We start from the raw sequence: 24,643 nt of genomic DNA, 5'->3' as shown, positions 1-24,643 counted from the left end.
AACTCGACAGTGCTGCTTAATCCAGGACCTTACTTCCTGGAACTCTTGAGAGTAAAAAACTGGTCCATTGGAGTGAATGGAGATGTCGCAACTCTTCTATATACACGGCTCTGGGCGGACCAGATAATTTCGAGTTGATACATGTAAATGTATCGAACCTTTCGACCTTTGATACTTTTTGCAAAAAACAGCGCCTGAAGACTTAGGTTCCTGAGGACCAAATTACTTGGGAAGTTTGAAACTATCTGGGACCCGTTTATGGCCTACTTGGATGAGGTTAGAGGTGGCGAGTAATGCCTACCCCACACTACAGGATAATTTGCAAGATTATGGCCAAGATTCCCCCCTCCCGATTTTCTCGGGGGTGCTCCCGATTTGAAGCGCGTCGGGCAGATAATCTTCCCAAATGATCCTGTAGTGTGTGGGGTTCAAAGATTCACAATCGGGAAGACTGCCTCTTCCCGATTGTGAATCGGCCATATCTAACATGTTAGATATTTACAACCCGACAGGCGATTGCATCTTGAGCAGAGAGCCAGTAGTAGCTGCGTTTCCATTAGTTTTTCGCAAAATAAACTGGTCCGCGTTCACCCGCAGCCCCGCACAGAAACAAAGAACGAGGAAATTGTCATCGAGGTGAAATACCCGTGCGTCTTTGAACGGGACGGAAAACTAATGCTATACTGCAAAGCATGTAGCCTACAACAAGCGCTTAGGTCTCATAGCTTCCCGCATCGCGAGTGTCCGCACGGAAAAGTGAGTCAAAATTAATCAGCAGAAGCGCCCCTCAACAAGGCACCTACAGACGGTTTTCGCCTGGCCGTGCACAGTAGGCCTACACCCCGAATGGACGCGGCTGTCCGCGCAAATATTAGTTAAACAAATCCTTTCAGTGCAAATGCATTATAAAAACAAAAAATAAGATTTGTTTAGAAAACGAAATGACACAAATGTATTATTTTTATTATTATTATTATTATTATCATTATTACTACTACTACACCCGGTGCGCACACTGAATAGGCATTTTAAAAGTTAACGTCGAGCCCTGCTTCCAATGTGAATCTTCGGCATAATCTTCTAGTGTGTGGGGTTGCGTTTGAACAGACGCGATTGTGTGTGTGTCCCAAGATTGAAATGTTAAAAAATCGGCTCTCTCTGTCCTGTAGTGTGTGGGCTCTCAAGATTTTTATAATCTTCAAGGATTTGAAAATCCTGTAGTGTGGGGTAGGCATAACTCGCCTGACTGATTTCTCATGGACTCCTTGTTTTATTTAATTTCTTTTATTTAACCTTTATTTAACCAGGTAAGTCATTAAGAACTTGTGTGGGATTGTATGCACACACACACAAAAAAAGTGTACAGTGTTACACAACAGCACATGGATACCCTATGCGGCTGGTAGCGCCAAGTTAATGTTGTAATGTTGATGATGTACTATTTTTATTTTTTTCGTGTCTGAGCTTATTTGTTGTTCTTGTTTTTTGTTCTGAAAATTGAAAAATAAAATATAAAAAACAAAAACACAACGCCTGTTCCTTGGTGACACTCCTACATGCACGGTCGACATCTGCACGTCCACAAAATGCATCTTCAATGCATGTCTTATCAGGCAGTGAACATGTACAAGTTTACATAATAAAGATAAAATATACATTTTTACGCATTGGTTCAACATCCCATGTGTATTGTAGGTAAGCTACAGAAATGTGACACTGACATCACTGACATCAAATCCACTGTTGAATTGTTTAAACACAGAATGTCCAAAATTAAGTGAACTTTACTCACACAAATTGTAACACACAAATATAAATATGTGTAACGAAACATAGCCTAATACCTCACTCGCTCACTGTCTGCACACAAGATGGAATGAGTCTACTTGAATTAACGTAAATCTTCAAAAAATATGCAATGCAATGACAGAGTAGGCTATAATGTTACTGCAGTTGCAACACAGAACAACACAGAATGTAAACGGTTCCCATGTGTTACAAACAAATAAATACTATAGCCTAATACTGTAAACATGCATATCAAACAATGACATAAATAATATGACAGATTATTTTTGAGGGGCAAGTAGCAGAGTGACATCCTAGTTCGAGAGAGAGGAGACAGAGCAGCTCATTCCCCGTCAATCTCATCCAGTTTGGTTTAAGACAGTTTGTCTCGACTGACCCCAGACCAGAGCATGTGAGCGGAGCGAGCGGGGAGCGGAGCGGGGGGATTTTGGCTTGAGCGGTGAGCGGGGACCAGAGCGGTACCGGAAGAAAGTTGGAGCGGCACCGATCACCCGCTCAATCCCGCTCCGGTTTCGATCACAACATGTTCGAAGCAGAATGCATCGGTGCGTGGCCATGTGCACGCCCACTATTTTCTTGCCAGCTGCAGCGAGACGAGAAGGAAGAGAAACGAACATGCAGCCGACTCTGCTGAGCTCATGTTATTTGTAGTAGTGACTAGTGAGCAATGCCCATTGCCCAGGCGTTTAAACGCAAATTAAAACACCCTGGCCTTTTTATCTTTTTTATTCTTTTGAGCGGAGCGGTGAGTGCGAGCGGGTGAAATCTGTAGAGCGGGGAGCGGTCTGGAGCGGAGCGGCCGTGTGGTAACCTGCCGCCATCGGTGTGTAAATGGGTGAATGTACCTACTGACTGTAAAGCGCTTTGGATAAAAGCGCTATATAAATGCAGGCCATTTACCATTTACCATTTAACTCCTATCGAGAGCCCCAGGAATGAGTCCGGAAAACATCGATGCTAACACTTCCTGGTTCTTCACTGTTTTCGCCTATGGGATTTTTGAATGGATTTTTGGCGCGATGCTTCAAATAAGGTCTCTGAGCAATGCAAGCTTAATCAAACGTGAACCAGTGTTCACACAATCTTCACACATGAGGACCACTTTTATGAGTTTTTAATATTTTATGTGCCGTTAAAAGGGCGGCTAGCTAGCAAACGGCTAAATGAGACTACACTGTTTAGTCGACGGGGATATTATACGTCAGAGATGGGCACTTGAGACTTGGTGACTTGGACTCGAGTCGACTCGAGTCCCTGTTTTGATGACTTGTGACTTGACTTGACAAAAACATAAATGACTTGAGACTTACTTGGACTTGGAAGTTAAAGACTCGAGACTTGACTTGACTTGAGAGGTGATGACTTGGATGACTTGTTTGTGTTTGTCTGTTTAAATAATGAAATCATAACGTAACATTGTCCAAGTTTCTCTGACTGTCTGTTATGCATCAGTCAGTGCATGGCGAGCCAAGTGCAAGCTGGAACGCATTAGGAGGAGACGGAGAGAGCAGCGTGACGGACAGCCAGTCACCCAATCACCACAATCCCTAAGGAGGATCATGACTGAGTCATCCAATGAGAAATTGTCATCCAGTCATGCTCCTCCTTATAGCATTGTCGTGATTGGATGACTGGCCGTCAATCAATCATCTCACTGGATTGCACACAGCTGCGATATTCTTCAAACAGGCAGAAGGGCAGGGGCGGAATCTAACAACGTTTGATGTTGTAATCTGGCTGTCAGTGTTTCAATGTTTAACAGTGATTGAGAGGAAATATTTATTAAATACTTTTGGCCAGCGGTGCGCCAGTTTGATCGTAGACTGCGAGCACACCAAGAGATCTTAAAATATTATGCACAAGCTTGCGCAACACGGTCTCCAAAGTTCCCAATCATCCTACAAGTCGTTCTAGTTGTGAGATGTATATATACCCCGCCTAAAAATGTGCTTTAGACTTAGGGTGTTAATTCATATAGTCAATTTTTAATTTGTATTTTGGCCAACATTGAAATATTACAACTTGTGGTAAAAATTTGGTAAAAATAAATATTACTATCTGCCACTTATTTAGCTACATTTGGTTGCTTCCTTGTCAACCACAATGCATCATGGGACATTATGCAAATGTATGTGTCAGCCCTGGGTTAGAGGGGGGAGAGGAACATGTCAGCTGTGTGTGTGTGTGTGTGTGTGTGTGTGTGTGTGTGTGTGTGTGTGTGTGTGTGTGTGTGTGTGTGTCAACAATGCTTTTCTGCAATGGCATATACAGTATAGGTTTCCAGCCTTGTTTATATTAATATGTTTTGATTGAGAAGAGGTAAATACTCTAAGTTTAAGCTATTTGTTGGCAGATTTTTTTTTTTTTACTGAGAACCAGTTCAGAAATAAATAAGCCTTTATAAAGTTATTTGACTTTTGTTTGATTACATTTATTTCACTGAATATCAATGATTAGAACACAAATTATATTTGTCATACTTTTTGAACGGGTTAGATACCGTAAATTGGCCAATATCAGGTAGACAGGTATTAATAATACCATGTCTTTTCTTTATAAAGAAAGGTAAGACTGCAGTATTTGGGCGTGGGGGAAAAAAGTGACTTGACTTGGGACTTGACTTGCCTTAACTAGGGACTCGACTTGACTTGACTTGACAAAACCTGTGACTTGACTTGCCCAAAACAAAATGACTTGGGACTTGCTTGAGACTTGGACCAAATGACTTGGGACTTACTTGAGACTTGGACCGAAGTGACTTGGTCCCATGTCTGTTATACGTCAATAACGTCATCACTTCAAAGGATGAACACAGAAATTCTCTTTCCCTCACCTGGTTCAGCCCGGGGTAATCAGTGCACAGCAGCGCACACATCAACAACAGTCCAGGTTGAGTGGTGACGTGACGGGGAAGCCTACTGTATGTGACACTGTGTGTAGTTCTGGATTAGCTTAGCACGAGCGTTTTACTTCTAGGGCTCGCATTTACGCTTCAAAACTCATGAAAGTGGTCCTCATTTGTGAAGATTATCCCACTGAACACTGGTTCGTGTTTGATTAAGCTTGCGTTGCCCAGATACCTTATTTTAAGCATCACGCCAAAAACCCATTAAAAAATCCCATAGGCAGAAACAGTGAAGAACCCGGAAGTCTGCGACTTCGGCGTTCCGACTACAAAAATACGTCATCCCTGGGGCTCTCTGAGCAAAATGACAGGTGTGCTCGAAAGGTGTGCTCGAACCGTTTCCAGCACACCTTTTTCAGCAACTGCCCTCCCCTTCCCTCTTCTGCCCTCTAGCGACAGAAAACTAAACTGCCCTCCCCTTCCCTCTTCTGCCCTCTAGCTACAGAAAACTAAACTGCCCTCCCCTTCCCTCTTCTGCCCTCTAGCTACAGAAAACTAAACTGCCCTCCCCTTCCCTCTTCTGCCCTCTAGCTACAGAAAACTAAACTGCCCTCCCCTTCCCTCTTCTGCCCTCTAGCTACAGAAAACTAAACTGCCCTCCCCTTCCCTCTTTTGCCCTCTAGCTACAGAAAACTAGCGCTGAAGTGGCACCCGGACAAAAACCCAGAGAACAAGGAGGAGGCTGAGAAGAAATTCAAGGAGCTGTCGGAGGCTTATGAAGTCCTGTCAGATGGTTGGTATTACAGTGTGACCTGTTGGATGGTTGGTATTACAGAGCGGGCTGTGACGATAACCGCATCACCGCCGTCATCTTACGGCCAAAACACACAGGACGCATAAGCGCAGTGGTGCACAGCCATTTTTCATTCGTTAACTGATGTTAGCTGACCTGACCGTCCGCACTGCCCGCGCCGCGGAGCGCGCTCACGCTCTGCTGCGCTTCTGTTCGGCGTCTGTTCTATTTTTTCCACGAGCCGTGAGTGAAAGAGAGAGAGGGAGGGGGAAAGAGAGAGAGGTGGGAGTGATGTTGCTATCTGAAGTAGGGTTTCAGGTGGTCATCCGGCACAACAGAGTGAGAGAGCGACAGAGAGAGAGAGACTTACCCGCTGAATAAGTGTCCACATTTTCATGTCATTCTGGCCAAAACTCCACTTCTGTTATAACATTTCAGTCTGGAATATTGAACAGGCTATCTTTCAATAATCTTTATGACTAAAAGGCTAAAAGTAATCTCATGTGTAAGAAATTACTGTTCTACAGTCATTTCTTGTGGCCCTGGGGCCTGGGGCAAAATCAGCAAAGAAAACAAAACGACCCCCAAAAACTCAATAAAAGGCATAATTATGTTAATAATCTGCTACAGCCATTGGATTTGTGGCACTATTATATCAGGAGATTAACAAGAAATTGTGTGTGTGTGTGTGTGTGTGAGATCTCAGCGCACAATATGCAAGGAAGCAGTCTAAAAGTAACGTTAGTTCAGTGCGGTAGCTAGCTTGATAGCTGACAGCTAACATTAGCTAACAACACACATACAGTGATTTAGCTCAACACTCACCAGAAATATTAAGTGTCTAGCCAATCGGCTCCCACAATTGAAAAGGAGCACATGACACCAGCGTCTTTCTGAAAAGTTAAAATATTTTCAGCTGGGAGCGCTGGGAGCCGGCGCACAAAAACGCCGGAGCGCTGTGAAAATAGACGCTGGGCGTAGCGCACTTTCTCTAGACGTCCGTGTGCGCCCACATACGCTCTCTCCTCATTGGAAACAACTGAAAAAAGACACCGGAGCAGATGAAAAGACGCTAGGTCGACAGAGGGCCTTATATATTATTACAGTATTATAACATGTTATTACATTATTATTATACTTTCATATTAAGGAGTTTTGGCAGGTATAATCTCCAATGTGTGGCCCTTCGCTTACTTGATGTAAGTCAGTATGGCCCTCAGGAAAAAAAAATTGCCCACCCCTGCTATAGACCTACCTACACAACAACGTTGTTGACAAACACTTTTTGTCCTACTGTGATCATTCATTCAGTGTTTACCCCAATCCCAAGACATGGACATACCATGAACTGTCATGAACATTTTACGTTATACATGGTTATAAACTCATGGTCAAAATTAGGGATGGGGCCGATCCGATCCAATATCGGTATCGTGTGCCGATATTGGCACTAATTCACGGATCGGATCGGAATCTGGATTTTTTTTCTTTTGCAATTCCAGCGCGGGCCACTGTCATGTATAATAGTATCCTTCTTTGCCTTGTATATTTTCTTAATTTTGTCTGCTTTTTGCAAGGTATATTTAAAAAAAAATCTTTAATTGGCCAAATCTTTGCCTATTCTGTATATTCAAGAAAAATATTGGTATCGGCATATCGGTATCGGCAGATATCCAAATTCAGGTATCGGAATCGGATCGGAAGTGAAAAAATGTGGATCGGTGCATCCCTAGTCAAAATGAGGTAGATATGTGAAAACAAAAGATGAAGATGAGCTGATACCCGGCGTGGAAAAATGCGCTCCTTGTGTGGACAGCCAGGCGCCTGCTCGTGAGAGAAATGCGCTTCGCTTCCGTCCTTCTGCCCTTCCGCCCCCTGTGTGTCCACAGCGTTACTCTACCGTGGGGTTGAGCTCATTACCATTTGTTTGTGTAGGCTACTTTATTGCTGCCGTATGTGTGCACTCACTCTACATAAATGTCTTCATTCTCTGAAGCGCATCAAGGCTACTGTTCATATCAGCAAGCAGCAGGTGCAAACATGTTTTGATTAAATGACTCAATAATTACCTTTGCGAGACAAAAACGAAGTTGTGTACTTTCTACGCCATTACTCAGAGACCAGTGCTAAAAGTGATGCCTCTGGTAGGGCGCACGAGAAAATAACCAGTTGCATGACGGTTATAATTGATTAATGTTAGGTTCATTTAACACAAGCCAAGCAACGTTAAACTTCCATGATGCAGATAATCTCCCAGCAGCAGTTGTAGTCAGTGGTCTGTCTGTACACTGGCCATGCCCACACGGACCACTGCTTCCTACCACTTTCTAATCTCCTCCACCAGACCACCACCGAGTGCTGACTGATGGTGATTTTTGTCTGAGATGGCAAGGGTAGTATAGGGGAGACCGGGGGCAATTGTAATGTTTTTTTTCCTTTGTTATAGATAGATAGATAGATATTTTATGTTTTAATTATATATGTATTTTAGTATTATGCTTTTTGTATTTTCTGTTTGTGTATATTCTATTGATTGCCTACGATGTAATGTATATTGCTGCTTGGACCCCAGGAAGACTAGCTGGCATCTTGGCGTCAGCTAATGGGGATCCGTTTAAATAAATAGATAGATAGATCGACAGACAGACAGACAGACAGACCCAACGAACATTTTCACATAGAAGGACCGTCTTCTGGACGCCAATTGATAGATGGATGGATAGATACTGTAAATGGATTTTTTTTTTATCCATCTAAAATCCATCTCTTTTTTTTTACCCTAACCCTAACCCCAGATAGATTCCCCCCTTTCAGGTGAATTTCAATAAAAAGGTTGATGATTGAACATCTAGGGCCCTATCTTCCCCCTGGCCTTAAAATAGCGTTTAAGGCCAGGCGCAGCGCAAATTGTGGGCGTGGTCAAGCGCAATCCATATATACATATAAACGCATCGGCTAGAAAAATATAGCCTATCCCTGGATGTCATGATGAGATTAGATTGGTGAAAGTTTGGGCAGAATATCGTTTTCTCAGGTAGGATGATGCAACAGCCTCTGAATGACAGGGGCTCAAAACTACGGTATAACAACTTTTTTTTTCCATCGGTCTTTGTGCCTGCCTAGTGTCTACATAGGCTATAAATTAGTGGCCTTTTCCCCAAAATAGTGATGGTTCTGTCATTCTGTGGTGTAGCCTACATTTCAGATCTGATGCTTGCAGTGCGCTAGGGGCAGAAATTGACACGCGAGAGAGAGAGAGAGAGAGAGAGAGAGGGGAGAGAGTGAGTGTATCCCCGGGGCCGGCGCGCTGAATCTGCAGCTGTATGCTACTCGTGACAAAACCAGACTTAAATTTGAATTTTCTAACCGTTAACTTTTGCACTATTCACCGTATGTTCAGACCTTACAGTGGACCAAATTCTTCCGGGTCCTTCTAACACTTCCGGCGGTCACGGCGCAAAATAAGAGTTGTTTTTGGAGCAGACAGTGAAGGGGTAAAATAAATAACGTAGCCTACTACTTTGAGCCGGTACACAGCAAGCAAGCAAGTATCCACTGTTAGCCAGGTTAGATAACGTTATCGTCGACAATGACGAGCACTTTCTTGTAAAACATACCTGGACTCCAACAAAGAAAGCTTCGGATAGTTTTCTCTCCTCCGAGGCAGCGCGATAGCAGCGCGAGCCATTAACGTCAATAAAGACCCGCAGACGTTAACGTAATCCCCTGGAATGCGAGACTTAATGAGCCAGTTACATGGCGTTGCATTCTTAGACATTGCCGTTTGCTTTTATTTGGTATGTTACATACATCAAATGGGCGTGGCTACATAAGGTGAATAGGCCTAGGTTACTGTATCCCCGGCGCACTGAATAAGGCCTGGTTTTGAAAAGCGCTAAGCGCTAAATTAACGCCAGGGGGGAAGATAGCGTTAGGCTGGTTTCACACCGACGACCCACGCCTTGCCTTGCCTCAACCCACGCCTACGCCGAGCTGGGCGTGAACCTGTTACACGCTTTTGCGATCACACCGCACGCCTTTTGCACGCCGAACCTGGAGCCGAGTCACAAGCGCCTCTCCTCTCTCCCGACTGTATTTTTTCACGTGTTGTCCAGAATTGTCATGGGTAGCCTCTAGGTTAAATAAATCTGATATATTTAATGTTCTATTGATGCTGGATATGTATAGCAGGTCTGACTATAGTCGGACATTTTAGAGAGGTGATCTTGCAAGAATATGTGCTGGCACAACAACATTGTCCATCTTGCTTCTTCGGTCGCTATTCTCTCTCATGAAGATTTGTTTGCCGACAGGGAGAAAGCCCCACGTGATAGCCACCCGTCAATATCTCTCTCGCTCTCTCTCTCTGCTCAATACTGTTGTAGAAACTCCATTTTATTTTGAAATTCAGTTTACTTTGCCAGTTCCCACGGATATTGTCGCGTTTTTCTTTCATGGCTTGACAGAAAAGCCTGCCTGCACGCGCCTTGTCGGCGTGAAAATAGAACTCTCGCCTATTCGATAAAATCGGCAAGGCACAGGCAAGGCGTGGGTACACGCAGGGTTCACGCTCAGGCGGCCGGTGTACACAGCCTCATTGACTAAAACGGACGCCTATTTAAAAGCGTGGGTAAAGGCAAGGCATAGGCAAGGCTTGGGTCGCCGGTGTGAAACCAGCCTTAGGCCGGTATTTAAGGCCGAAACGCCCATTCTGGCCTATTCTGGCACTGCGCCACGCCTCTTCGGCGTAAAGCGCATCTTGTTTTTTTGCATTTAACGCCAGTTTAGCGCCAGGGGGAAGATAGGGCCCCTAATCATTAGTATGTTTTATTATGCCTCCGCTGGCGATAGCAAGGCCGGAGGCATTATGGATCCGGGTTGTCCGTCCGTATGTACGTATGTCTGTCCGTCCGTCCGTCCGATGTTCATTAACACGATATCTGAGGAACGCCTTGACGGAATTTCATAAAATTTGCGTCAAACATCGACTTAGATTCAAGGATGATCTGATTCGATTTTGGTGGTCAAAGGCCAAGGTCACTGTGACCTCTCGAACACCATTTTCAAGCTTGTTAACGCGATATCTCAGGAATGCCTTGACAGAGTTTCATCAAATTTGCCTCAAACATCGACTTGGACTCAAGGATGAACTGATTAGATTTTGATGGTTAAAGGTCAAAGTTCAAGGTCACTGTGACCTCACACACTCAATTTCCAAGCTCTGTAACACATCTCAGGAGTGCCTTGACGGAATTTCTTCCAATTTGCCTCAAATGGCGATTTGGACTCAAGAATGAACTAATGGCGGAGGCATAAATCGTTCTAGTTTATGTTAAAGGTCACTTTGAATGATTTTAACTAATAATAATGTAGACAAGGGTAGGGGTGGGCGATATGGCAAAAATATATCAAACATTTTTCAGGCAGGATCACGATCCACAATCTTATCATGAATCTTTTTCATATTGCTTTTTAAGATTTTGCAAGTTACTGAACAGTACAAGTACATCCAAACTAATTTCAGGGTTCGTACAGTCATGAAAAACCTGGAAAAGAAGGGAAGTAGATTTTTTTGAGTTTTGGAAAAGTCATGGAAATTTGTTTCATAAATATTTTCACATCATTCATTTTTATGCTGAGTTTACAATAATTCATGTGATATTATCACATGATTTGTGTCTCCCTGGGACCCAAACTCACAAAAAACATGCGGTAATGAGTTGCCATGACGACCAGTTGGTGACCCCCCACGACCAAGCGCTTACTAACGTTACCTGAAAGGGGGGGGGACTTTGGAGGCGTCTTTCAGACATAGAAATGCAACTGATAGAATGTGCACTGCATGTATCACGATACAATACTAACGATCTGTCTGGAAAGGTAGATCGTGGAGCCATTCTAATCGTTAAACGATCTAATATTGTCATATCGCCCACCCCTAGACGAGGGCAACTTTGGCCCAGGACCACATGCGTCATGTAGCAACCAGGCTACCTCATGCAACTCAAGCCCATTGGAGGAAACTACAACACTCAACAGCCCAGGTTTGGCAGGTTTAAAAGTGTTTTCGATATCTTCAATCTCTGGCAGATGTTCAGCTGTGCAACACTGGAACAGAACCATCGCTATTCGCCAAGGCAATGACAGAACATATACACATCTTCTTGACAGAAGCCGTTTAAGAGAAAAACATGAGGACGTTCCTAATGAAGACTTGGCCCTCTTACAGTCAAGAGTCAAAATACCTGAGGATGAAACCTGGCATGACATCATCACTGATGAAATCATCCGTTCTGGACTGAATGAATGGATTTATGACTCACCCCAAAAAGCCTTCTCTTGACCACACGCTGCTGCGCACGTGGTAAAAAACAAATATTTAAAATTCGGCGCGGCAACATTTATTTCGGGACGCCTTAGATCAGGGGTGTCAGACTCATATTAGGTAGAGGGCCGGATTTGTTCAACTGAGACCTCATGGGGGCCGGATTTTTTTTTTTACTAAAATCAATTCGACTCATTTACCCATTTACTTCACAAAATAAATACTGCTCTCTCCATTTCTCTTGAAACTGCCTGCATTCCGTGTCAACCTTTCTCTTTTTCGACAGCATCTTGTTGATTCCTTTGTTTTTTGGTAGGTAGCCGAATGCGCGATTCAATTCCAGCGTGGCATCATGGCGGCTTTGTTTACACCTGATGACCTACTGACATACTTCCTTGTAGTGCAGGTTAACTCATTGAGTGCCAAGGACGGACATGTTCGTCATTTCAAATAGTAACGTAGAGTGCCAAGGACGGACATGTTCGTCAATTGCGTTTTTTGACGGTGGGGCGTCGATCAAAGCCTTCTGCCTCTGATGTACAAATATTATAGCTATTGGATGTGTCTAACCTATTTTACAGAACCCTTAGGTGGCGACAGTGCTCTCCACATAACAGAAAGGCAAGGAAAAAACAAAGAAGAAGTCGTTATGGAAACGGAAATCGCATCGCATCCGTATGCATCGATATGCTGAAGCACGTTACTGCAGCTGTGCCTGCAGCAGCCAATCTGCTCCCACAATTGAGCCGCTCCGTGTCGGTTGCGACAGTACATCCGCACATCCACACCGTCGAGTTGTTATTATTCTCAACTGGAAGCATCGTTGCCGGTGACAAACACACGCGGAACGCTGTAAAAAAGCAGGATGTCAAGCACCCTTCACTGTGCGCACAGCAAACTCAGCAGAGAGCCACCACAGACAGGAGGAGGAGTGTGCAGTTGAGGCGAGGCGGGGCGGGGCGGGGGGGGGGGGGGGGGGAGGGGGCACGCAGAGCAGCACACACACAACACCCAGACAGACCCAGGCAGCAGGACAGGATTGACAAACGCAAGCCAGAATATCCGATACCCACCAGCAGCAAATCAAAACCAGCAAGAAGCTGCAACCAGCAGCGCACGCAGGGGCCAGCGCTGCTGGTTGTAGCTAAAAATATTATTCTGCCAAACAAAATTCCCTGGCCTAAACTGTTTTATTGAAGGAAATTATTTTTGAGGTGTGACTACATTAGAAAAGATTAGCTTCAGAGTCAGTGATGTGCTTGAAATGATTAATTTCACAAAAGGCCAATTATCTCAGCTTCTAGAAAAAAATTGCTTTTTTTGGATGAATCAAGCTATCTTCTCCGGCTCATAACTAAAGAACGGAAAATGGGATCAATAAACTTTTTTTTGCAGATGATAGAATAGAGTCTCATCGTTCTTTGTCCGTGTTCAGTGTTTACATAGTAATATCACACAATATTCTGTGGGCCTCGAGAAATCACTGAAAACGCTCTGAAACTCTGGCACTGGGAGCGTCCGTTCTCCAAAAGTGGCTGGCACTCAATGAGTTAATTAACTTATGAATGAACTCTTAGCTTGCTTATTAGCCACACGTAGTTCATGATAATGGGGTGCAAATTTAATAATAATAATATATATATATATATTTTTAATATTCCAAAACATCTCGCGGGCCGGATGAAACCTGCCCGCGGGCCGGATCCGGCCCGCGGGCCGTATCTCTGACATCCCTGCCTTAGATTGTATTTGGAGACGGTTCCGGGACGATGGTGAAAAATTGTAGTTTCGAACCCTGGGCTCATAGCCTCTTTTCTGATCAATTCCATGAATTGTTTGGTTCTGATACAGGTACCGGTACATTCTTCTGCTATCTCACATCACTAAACCATTTCACAGGACACCTAAAGCAGGAGTTTGCAGTCAACTGACTACAAACTCCTTTAGGCCTTATAAAAGTATTGTCTTGGCTAAACATCACTCCAATGAAGGTTAGGAAAGTCCCCTTTTATTTTATTTTACTTTACTTTTGTTTATGCCTACAAAATGTTACTTGCTATTTTGTAATAGATAATAGAAATACAAATGCCTGATAGCTTCATATTAGCACTGCTGTAACCTAGGCTGTCACTAATTTAGTTTGCAGCAAGTTGACAGGCAGCTGCAGCGACAGTGATGACACCAGACATGACCAAACGTGCTGCTGGGAACCCGAGAAATTGCAGTGTTGAATTTTGTGCCATTCGACCAATACGATCACGGCTTACGTATCTCCAGGACTGTCCGTCCGATCGACTGGGGAACGGGCACTGCACTACAATAATTCCAGGACTCTCTGTATGTCTGTCCTTCACGTATCTTGAGAACCGTTTGTCGGATCGACTTCAAACTTGGGGAGTGCACTTAGGGGGGCCTGCCGGAGTGTGTGGGGGGAACGGGCAATGCACTAGTCCATCTAATAATGCCTCCTTTTTTTCTTTGCCTTTTTTCCCGGTTAACCGCGATAAGAAGATTGCAGCCCTAAATACAACATAATGAATACTAGTCTAGGAGGCAGGGTCAGGGCCGCGGGAAGTAGGGGTGCTGCAGCACCCCCTAGTTTTTTTACCCCCAATTTTTTTTTTTTCTTTTTTTACAAATGTAATTAAAAATATTTTGCAGTGCACTATGTTCCTTTCTTGTTTAACACGTTCACTGCCATTGACGAGATATCTCGGCTTACAAAATCCAACGGTTGACTGCCAATGACGAGATATCTCGGCTTAAAAAAAAAAAAAATGTTTTGACGGTGGGACGTGGATCAACGCCCCCCACGTCTCCTATAAAAATATTGGAGCCACCGAACGTGTACAACCCATTCCACCGACCCACTAAGTGGCGACAGTGCTCTCCATTCTAGAAAAAGCCGAGCCAAAACTGCAGGGGAACGCGCGATGAAACCATTCTCATACAGTAAAATGGATTGGCGAAAACGCTTTCGCTTTCGCGCTGATTGCTGGCGGTGGGGGTTTGCAAATTTGCATAATAGATTATGGGTGCAACACACTTTGAAACACGCAGCATAAATAAGACCAGAATCGCAAAAGAAACCCCGTTTCTTGGGGTTTCTCAACCGAAACCCCAACAAACGAGCGAGCCCATCCAGACTTGCCCAGCGGCCGCCAGCAGACAGGAGCAGCAGCAGCAGCGACTCGCTTGTGACACGCCCGCTGCAGCCAAGAAGAACACACACGGAGGGAGGAGTTTGAAGTAGAGGGGTGTTTCCTGCTGTTATGGAGGAAATTACTGTTCAAAACTATTGTTTAGATGTCTGACGTCTTACTGATGCCAAAAATGAATGGTTAAAGTGACTGTTCTATCGAATTTCACAAAAAGCTATTTATCTCAGCTTAAATTTTCAGACGCTGAAACCATGCTGTATTCAAGTGCTAATGCCTACATAACTACTAACTCTACAAACTAACTCTTTTAGACAGAGAAAGCACACATTCTATTAGTTCTTTTGAGATATTTTGTGTTCACAAAATCTTAGCAGAAAAGAATCCTCGGGTCTTGAAAGATGAGCCAGAATCCTCAAAAAAAACCTCTGGCAGAAGCTACCTACAGTAAAAAAAAAATGGCTGGCAGTGAATGTGTTAAGAATGTTTTGGGACATGATTGCATTATTGATATACTGAAAATGTAGCCTATTTAAATATAATTATCAACAATAACAATCAAGGAAGTTACATGCTTGTAGGCTAGAGAAGAAGAAGAAGCGCGCATGCACGCACATGTTGTGTTGAACCAACCAACAACCAATATGAATTGTTTAATCTGGCAATAAAGAAATGTGAACTTGACATGCTATTTTAATAGTCTACTCAAAAATGCACCTCCCACTATACAGCAAAGAGAGGAGTCAATGTTTCTTGATATATGCCATTCAGATCAGAATAATTAGTCTAGTCATTAAGTTTGCTGATAATATTTCTATAATGTTAAGTCTGTGTCATGTTAACTGGTGTATTCAGAGCAAATAGGGAGATATAGAGCATTATCATCATGCTATATATCTCCCTCTTTGCTCTGAATGAGTGAGAAAAGCAGAAAATACAGAATAATTACATCACAACAGTATCCTAATGTTAATTTAAAATTAGATATTCCTCTAAATATGGCAAAAAAAAACAAAAAAAAAACAGCACCCCCTGCTTAAAGTGACTTCCAGCGGCCCTGGGCAGGGTTGGAAATACAAACCAGCAAATGCTTCCCAAGAAATAATGAGCCCAATCGGCCAGATGATGGCGCTGTAATTAAGGCCCAAAAATGCAGTTTAGGAAAGACCATGCCCCTCGCACCATAAGTCCGATTGACTTGTGCTCGACAAAAAAACCTCTAGGACCATAAAAGTCCACCATGGTGGATTTTTCGTGAATTTGCATAATGTGAAAAACAGTAATTTGACATCTCCCTTTTGGAGATGAACACCAAATTTGGCATACAGCTGTGGGGGACTGATACACATTTCTGTTATAAATGAGCAAGATCGGTCAAAAAACATGGCTGCTGTCAACCAAAACATCTTTGCAAAAGGCAGGTCTGAGCTTAGGTGTCTGGTTTCACCAAACATTTGGTTTTGGGTGTAGTTACACTTTAACCTGATCATGATAAATTTTGGTAGGTAACTTCAGTCCGAGTTTGGGAATAGGTTTACGAAAGCATTTTGAGACCAACCTATAGGGGGCACCACAAATTCCTCAAACATCTATCTAAAAAAAACTTGGACAGAATTTCACCCAAATTGGTGTGCATGGTCTGGAAGGAAGTGGGGCTAACGTGCCATATTGATCAGTACATATTTGCTCCTAACTCAAGATGCCTTTGAGAAATCCTGATTAAACTCACTCGAGACTGCGCTATCTCCTAAACATACAACACAGCGTTTTGTTCAAATCCGACTGAGGTGGACGAATGCCGGAACTTTGAGTGCGCAATTATGAAATGCTGCACAGACGTCATGCTACAACCTTTTTTATGCTTGATTTAAAAAGAAAACTCACACATTTCTTATTTCCCATGACTAATGTACAAGAGAAGAAGTCTGTCTGATATACATTTTTCCTTTATCAAATAATTGCAGATCCTGCGATTTGGATATTGCACTTGGCCATATTGCGATTGTGATTCGATTAATTGTGCAGCTCCAGTAAGAATCACATTTCTTATCTTAACACCTTGAGTGCCATGGACGAGATATCTCGTCTTACATAATCCACCCGTTGAGTGCCAAAGACGAGATATCTCGTCTTACATAAACATTTTTTTTTTTTGACGGTGGGACATCAATCAACCCCTTTTACGTCTTCTATATCAATATTGGAGGAAGAGAATGTGTATAATCTATTTTACCGACCACTAAGTGGCGACAGTTCTCTCCAGACAGAGAGAAAGCCACAGCCACGGGTCCGCTGGAAAGCCAGTCTAATTTTCAAGGAAATAGCTGGGCGAAAACTCTTTCGATTTCACACACACACACACACACACACACACGCACGCGCGCGCGCACACACACACACTCGAGTACCTTTGCGCATAAATAAGACCAGAATCGCAAAAGCTTCTTCAAAGCTCTCAGCCGGCACCTCAAGAAACGAACGAGCCAGTTTTACAGTCCAGAGTGCCCGAGAGCGGCCGCGGAGCCTCCTCCCTCCGCAGCACAGACGGAGGGAGGAGTTTGGAGACACACACACACTCTCTCTCTCTCTCTCTCTCTCTAGTCCCGAGAGAGAGAGAGAGGAGAGAGAGAGAGAGAGAGAGAGAAGAGAGAGAGAGAGAGAGAGAGAGAGAGAAGAGAGAGAGAGAGAGAGAGAGAGAAGAGAGAGAGAGAGAGAGAGAGAGAGAGAGAGAGAGAGAGAGAGAGAGAGAGAGAGAGAGAACACACAGAGTGGGAGACAGACACGCTGTGGGGGCAAAGAACGGACAGAGATCTCTTCCTCTCAGAGCCGCGGAGCAACGCGCGAACACACACACACACACAATACAGTATACAGACTTGCCCAAGGGCACCCATAATCACAGGCACGTGAGGTGGTTCTAAAAATCCATTTATCTCTAAACTCTCTGAAAATCTCTGAAACCATGCTGTACTCAACGGCTAATATCTACATAACTACTAACTCTGCAAACTAACTCTTTTAGACAGAGAAAGCACACATTCTATTAGTTCTTTTTAGATGATTGGTGTTCACGAAGTCTTAACAGAAAAGAATCCTCGGCTCTTGTAAAATGAGCCAGAATCCTCAAAAAAAAACCTGGCACAACTTACCTACAGGATTGAAAAAACGGCTGGCACTCAATGTGTTAACACATTCACTGCCAACAGTTTTTTTTTTACTGTAGGTAGCTTCTGCCAAGGTTTTTTTTGAGGATTCTGGCTCATCTTTCAAGAGCCGAGGATTATTTTCTGATAGGACTTTGTGAACACAAAATATCTCAAAAGAACTAATAGAATGTGTGCTTTCTCTGTCTAAAAGAGTTAGTTTGTAGAGTTAGTAGTTATGTAGGCATTAGCAGTTGAAATTAAAGCTGAGATAAATGCCTTTTTGTGAAATTCGATAGAACAGTCACTTTAACCATTTATTTTTGGCATCAGTAAGACATCATACATCTAAACAATAGTTCTAAACAGTAATTTCCTCCATAACAGCACCCCCACCCCCCTCTCCTTCAAACTCCTCCCTCCGTGGGTGTTCTCCTCCTCCCTCCGTGGGTCTGCAGCGGGTGTGTCACAAGCGAGTTTCTGCTGCCTGTCTGCTGCCTGGCGGCCCCTCGTCGGGCGAGTCTGGATGGGGCTCGCTCGTTTCTTGGGGTTTCGGTTGAGAGCTTTGATGAAGCTTTTGCGATTCTGGGCTTTATGCTGCGTGTTTCAAAGTGTGTTGCACCCAGTCTATTTTTGGAACCCCCCACCGTTGTGCGCCACCGTTGTGCGCCAGCGAGAAAGCGTTTTCGCCAAACCATTCTACAGTATGAGAATGGTTTCCTCACGCTTTCCCCTGCAGTTTTGGCTCGGCTTTCTCTAGTCTGGAGAGCACTGTCGCACTTAGTGGGCCGGTGGTATGGGTTGTACACGTTCGGTGGCTCCCATATTTTTTATAGGAGACGTAGGGGGCTTTGATCCACGTCCCACCGTCAATTTTTTTTTTTGACGAGTTGACTCGTCCACGGCAGTCAACCGCTGGTTTCTGCTTGACGAGTTGACTCGTCCACGGCAGTGAACGTGTTAATCGATTCACAACTTAAAAAAAAAAAAAATCTTGAATTTAGTCTGATTTAAGGATTTGATAAGATTAGCTTGTTACCTTTCCAGGTATTGCGGCTCTGAACCGTAGAGAACACGGCAAGGGCACACATACTTGTCACATTAGCAAGCTTACCTCGTTGGCTTGATGTTGACAGAATTTGCAAAACAGCTTATCGCCTGAGTCATAAAAGTCATTAGGATACTGCTCTGCACTTTTTTGACGACGGTAAAGGGAGAGCAGCTGGACGCTTCAATGTTGTTGTGGTTTTGTCAAGTAGCATGGAAGCTACGGCTTGTAAACACGCTGGAGCGACCCCCGGTAATGTTTCCTCTCCACAAAACGTTCCATTCAGTGAACGCGGATTTCTATGGCCCTTGTGTTGTTTTGGTGTGTCTTCTTCAGTGGCGTTTAATTCCATTCAATTGAATGGCATTCAAACAGTGTTTAGGTGCTTTACCTCCACCTTCTGGATTTGACGTATTCGTCGTGTCGCTTCACGCACCGAACCGTGACGCCCATACCGTGAATTCACGGGACGAATACTCCTTACTGATCCTTGTACACTATTTCTTACTGGTAACTTGTATTGTTTATTATTTGACATGAACCTTTCTCACCTTTCTCTTCCAGGCAACAAAAGGAGTATATATGACCGCTATGGAAAAGAAGGATTGACAGGGGGAAATGGAGGAAGAGGTAAATTGTTGTGTTATGTTCAAAACTGGCAAAAAACATTCAGCCCCCTAAATACTTTCTCAGCACATATTTTTGAGCATTCATGAGATTTCAGAGGCAATGTTTCTCTGAATGTGATGCCACAGGTACCTGGCATGATGGCAGCAACCCAGGTTGGGTATAGAAATAGCTTGCACATAATAAAGCAGTGGTTCTCAAACTTGTTTGGCTTCAGTACCCCCTTTATCTGTATCCAACGTTTTCTTTCGAAAACTGCAAGAGAAAACTATAGCGTATGATGCAATGAATGAATGATAACCCACGTTTTGAAGAATGACATTACTAAATAAGAAATGGAGTGAAAGAGTTGCAATTAGTGCCTCCTGAACAGATTTATTTCAACATTTCATTTATTTTCATGATTTATTCTTACATTTTTCCATTTCCCCCTTTCTCTCAAGTACCCCCTGTAGTACCTTCACGTACCCTATGGGTATGCGTATCACAGTTTGGGAACCATTGCTGTAGTGTATGATTGAATGTTTTCAATTCATGAAGTGAATTTCCAGTCCAGGTTTTCACTGATATGGTGTTACTATTTCAGGAAACCATTTCCACAATGGAGACCACTTCCATGAAACATTCACATTCCGCAACCCAGAAGACGTGTTCAGGGAGTTCTTTGGTGGCAGAGACCCGTTTGCAGATTTCTTTGGTAAGTTTTTTCCTTTCCAGTTGGGAGTCATTTTTCGTCATCATCTTTACATCATCAATCAAGAATTGTCCCATATGGCTGAGCTCAGCTAGGTACACGCGCACCACGCGCTGTGCATAGGGAACCAAGTGCCACAAGCGGCATCATCCAGAGCAGGAATACCATAGAGACACTGCCTGAAATAGGCCACGCCCATCACGGGGGAAAGGCTCCATTCACTCCCATAGACCAACGTAAGGCAACCATTTTAGGCCATCCTCCTCCCTCAGAGTATTGGCTATCATTCTTTAGTTCTTGTGTCTCCTAGTAAACTGTATCGGGTCTGCTCTGAAACGCCTTCAGTCCTCACACGAAAACGCTGTCATTCTTCCTGCAATACTGTTTCACTCCTCACGCGTCAGACATCGCACAATACGGCGTCACTCGTCGGTCCTCAGTCCTCGTTCCTCAGTTATCATAACTCATTCCTCGGACAATACGGCATCACTCCTCACGCCTCCTATCATCAAAGTGTCATTTCTGCTCCCTCAGACAAACCTTAAAAAAAAATCTAACGCATAAAACTTTGTTGCTCCTGTTTTGTTTTTGTTCTTCCGTGTTTGACGGGGCAACGACGCCAGTCCAGAGTGCAGGTTTAAAAAATGTCAACTTCCTGCATGCTCTTCCCCATCTCCCTCTATGTATTTCCCCCTGACTATCTCTGTCTCTCTCTTGCTCTCTCTCTCTTACTCTATCTCTTTCTCTCTCTTCCCTCCTTCTCCACTCCATCCCTCTCTTTCTCCCCCTCTTCCCCTCTCTCTCTCTTTCTCCCCTCTTCTCCCCTCTCTTCTCCCCTCCTGACCCTCTTCTCCCCCCTCTCTTCCAGGTGGAGATCCGTTTGGTGATGATCCATTTTTCGGTGGAGGCCGGCGGCACCAGAGTCGGGTCAGTCGCAGCCGGACAGGCGGGCCGTTCTTTGGGGGCTTTGGTGGTTTCCCTCCCTTTGGTGCTGGCTTCTCACCATTTGACCAAGGTCAGAAATACAACAAGGAATCAGTGAAACTCACAAAACCTTGCTCCCATTTGCAAATCACACAAGCTGAAACAAATGTCACAAGACCACATACATTGTTGCAAACGACCACCACTTTTCTGAATTATTAGTTTGGTTTCCATCCAAATGTATCGCAAATTTCAACTGAATTTCCAGAAAATCGTTGAGGAAAAAAAGGCGAAATTATGTACGTTTCCATCCAGTACTGCAGGGTTGTGCAAGTTCACACTTCAAGAGCTAGCTCAAGTTCACACAGATTAAATTGAACTAGTTCACGTTCATATTTCACAATTTTGAATTTTGAACTAAGTTCACAGTCCCAACAAATGAGCAGTTCAGCTCATGAGCAGTTAATTTCCCTTTTAGTTTTTTTCATCATTTAGTGCATGAGCATCAAGTCAGCCAGAATGTAAAAGTAGTTCTTCCACTTTAGGGCCTTCAAAATAAAACTCTAATTGTAATGTTAATCTTAATATTAATTTTGAGTAGTGATTTACAGCCACAGTTTCACTCCATGTGTAATCTTAACATCAGTATTTTGATACAAGATTTGCTGTTTTTGTTCATTGTAATAAATTTCTTCTACAAAGGTGAGAATCTTAAAACCTTTATTCTGAAAGTAAATTGCGGCATTTGTCCGTTGCTAGTCTGCGTAAACTGTTGCTGTCTTGACAGAACCCAAAAACAGGCTCACCGCTGTGTGTCAGTCAGCTTGTGTGTCTGAGCCCCCCGCCCCCATAGGCAGAGCAGAGGAGACAGACGCAGTGTGGTGAAATGACAACAAAACCATTTTTTCTTCTTATGTAATTACCACACGCATGCAAACACAATGAACAATAAGAGAGCGAGAACAATAAGGGCGGCGTTCCCTCCCGCAGGTGTTTAACAACGCTCACGTTCATGTATTTGCAAGAGGCTGCGCTCGGCACACCAAAATATGAGCTTGTTCAATGAGCGGTGCTCTTTTAGCGCGTTCATGCACAACACTGCACTACTGGCTATTAGGAGTTGGTACGCAGTCAGTTGTGCTGTCTGCCTACTGATTAAAACCCGGAACGGCACACTGTTGTCTTGCTGGCAGTGAAAATGAAAAACATCTATTAAAGTCTTTTTGATGAATCCACAATGCTACACCATGAAATGGATTACCAGGTGCCACTCTTCAATTCGGCATACATAATGTATAATCCACGGGGCAGTTACTGTAGGTGAATAAAATGTACAGTCTTCTGATAAAACACAGCAGTGGGCGGTTTAAACCTTCTAATTGTGCCTAATGCATTTCTTATTTACCTTACAAGTGTATTTAGTCATGTCGACATGTCGGCATTCTAGCCTACCTATTCGTAACAAGCATAGTAACAAGCCTTTTACGGTCGGGGTTTAACTTTTGGCAGTCAGCAAGGTAACAGGAAACTGCATGTTTTTGAATGGGGTTTGGTTAAACGAGTGCTAACGAGTGCTAAACGAGACTAATGCAGTTTCCACTGCATTAGTCACATTTACTTGTTATCAATACGTCAACTTTTCCACCTCCCCCAAGTTTTTTTTTTTTTTTTTAATATGTTTGGAGTCATAATTTGCATAAAAACAGGTGGATGGAAACCCGCCTATTGTCTTATTCCAACTTGTCTGTATTGTCTCTTCCTCATCTCAGGCTTTGGTTCTTTTGGTCCTATGAGCTCCATGGGTCACATGGGCCACATGACAAGCATGGGCAACCTGGGAGGCGGGGGCTTCACCTCCTTCTCCTCCTCCTCGTTCGGGGGAGGCGGTGGAGGAGGTGGAGGAAGCATGGGCAACTTCCGCTCCGTCTCCACCTCCACCAAGTTCGTCAACGGCAGGAAGATCACCACCAAAAGGTAGCTGACAGGAAGTCGGCCATCTCATTACAAATCAATGGGATGGATGGGCTGTTTCTCTCCTTCTGAGACCATCTGATATGCATCTCCATTCGGGTTCGATGTGTGAGAGTCACAATCTAAGCACCAACCTTCCGTTGCTTTTAAATTCAGCCCAGTTTTGATACGATGCAATGCGATACGATGCAATGGGACTCAGTAAAATGCAAGCCGTTCCATTTTTAAATCAACAGCATCAACAACAAAGGACAACAACACAAGGGAGAGAGAGAAAGTTCTACATTCAAATGTATCTTTTTCTAGAGGTGATAGTGGATCTGTAATGGCCGATGTATAATAATGATAGTTTGTAGCGGGTAAAAGTCGATAGCCGATAAGTTTTCAGAACAGGTTTGATTTTCTGCCTTTTTCACATCGGTCAACAACCCGTCTATGTTTTCGGATGATGGGAAAAAAACAAAGATCTGCAAAGATCTTAACACCTCTTTCGAACATACAGCGAGCGAGCTCTGGCTTATGGAGCGCAAATAATTGTCCAAATATCCTACAAGTGATGTCCAATACTGGGAAGCAGCATGACCCTCACGTCCCAAAAATGTTGAAGGTGGAGTTGTGAATAGAGCTGCGCAAGAATAGAGCCGAGGAGAGCCATTTTTCAAACAAGCGACATGTAACCCAGCCTGTTCACTGATGCACGGAGCAGGTTAGAACAGACAGACCGGTCAGAGAGACTGGCAGATTAGGACAGCAGACAGACAGACAGACAGGTTAGGATGACAGACAGACAGGTCAGAGAGACGGACAGGTTAGGACGACAGACAGACAGGTCAGAGAGATGGACAGGTTAGGACGACGGACAGACAGGTCAGAGAGACAGACCGGTTAGGACAGCAGACAGACAGGTCAGAGACAGACAAGTTAGGACAGCAGACAGACAGACAGACAGACAGACAGGTCAGAAAGACAGACAGGTTAGGACAGCAGACAGACAGGTCAGAGAGACAGGCAGGTTAGGACAGCAGACAGACAAGACAGGTTAGGACAGCATTCAGCCAGACAGATAGACAGGTTAGAGAGACAGGCAGGTTAGGACAGCAGATAGACAGGTCAGAGAGACAGACAGGTTAGGACAGCAGATACACAAGTCAGAGAGACAGACAGGTTAGGACAGCAGATAGACAGGTCAGAGAGACAGGCAGGTTAGGACAGCAGACAGACAGGTCAGAGAGACAGACAGACAGGTCAGAGAGACAGACAGGTCAGAGAGACAGACAGATTAGGACAGCAGACAGGTCAGAGAGAC

The 24,643-nt window shown here is 43.9% G+C and overlaps 1 protein-coding gene across 2 annotated transcripts in view; it reads left to right on the top strand.

Annotated features, from left to right (window-relative positions):
• LOC310791722 (dnaJ homolog subfamily B member 6-like) overlaps positions 1-24,643 on the top strand; it is a 73,705-nt gene that overhangs the window by 17,342 nt on the left and 31,720 nt on the right. For both annotated transcript variants that reach the window (XM_083653376.1, XM_083653377.1), the window contains exons 3-7: positions 5,338-5,447; positions 19,686-19,751; positions 20,335-20,445; positions 21,311-21,457; positions 23,136-23,340. In XM_083653376.1, the coding sequence (XP_083509502.1) occupies positions 5,338-5,447; positions 19,686-19,751; positions 20,335-20,445; positions 21,311-21,457; positions 23,136-23,340 (639 nt within the window). The remainder of the gene's footprint in view (positions 1-5,337; positions 5,448-19,685; positions 19,752-20,334; positions 20,446-21,310; positions 21,458-23,135; positions 23,341-24,643) is intronic.

Source organism: Poromitra crassiceps, assembly GCF_964638095.1.
Source record: "Poromitra crassiceps genome assembly, chromosome: 17".
Lineage (NCBI taxonomy): Eukaryota > Metazoa > Chordata > Actinopteri > Beryciformes > Melamphaidae > Poromitra > Poromitra crassiceps.
Note: the sequence above shows the minus strand (reverse complement) of the source record. Positions and strands in the feature narration are given on the sequence as shown.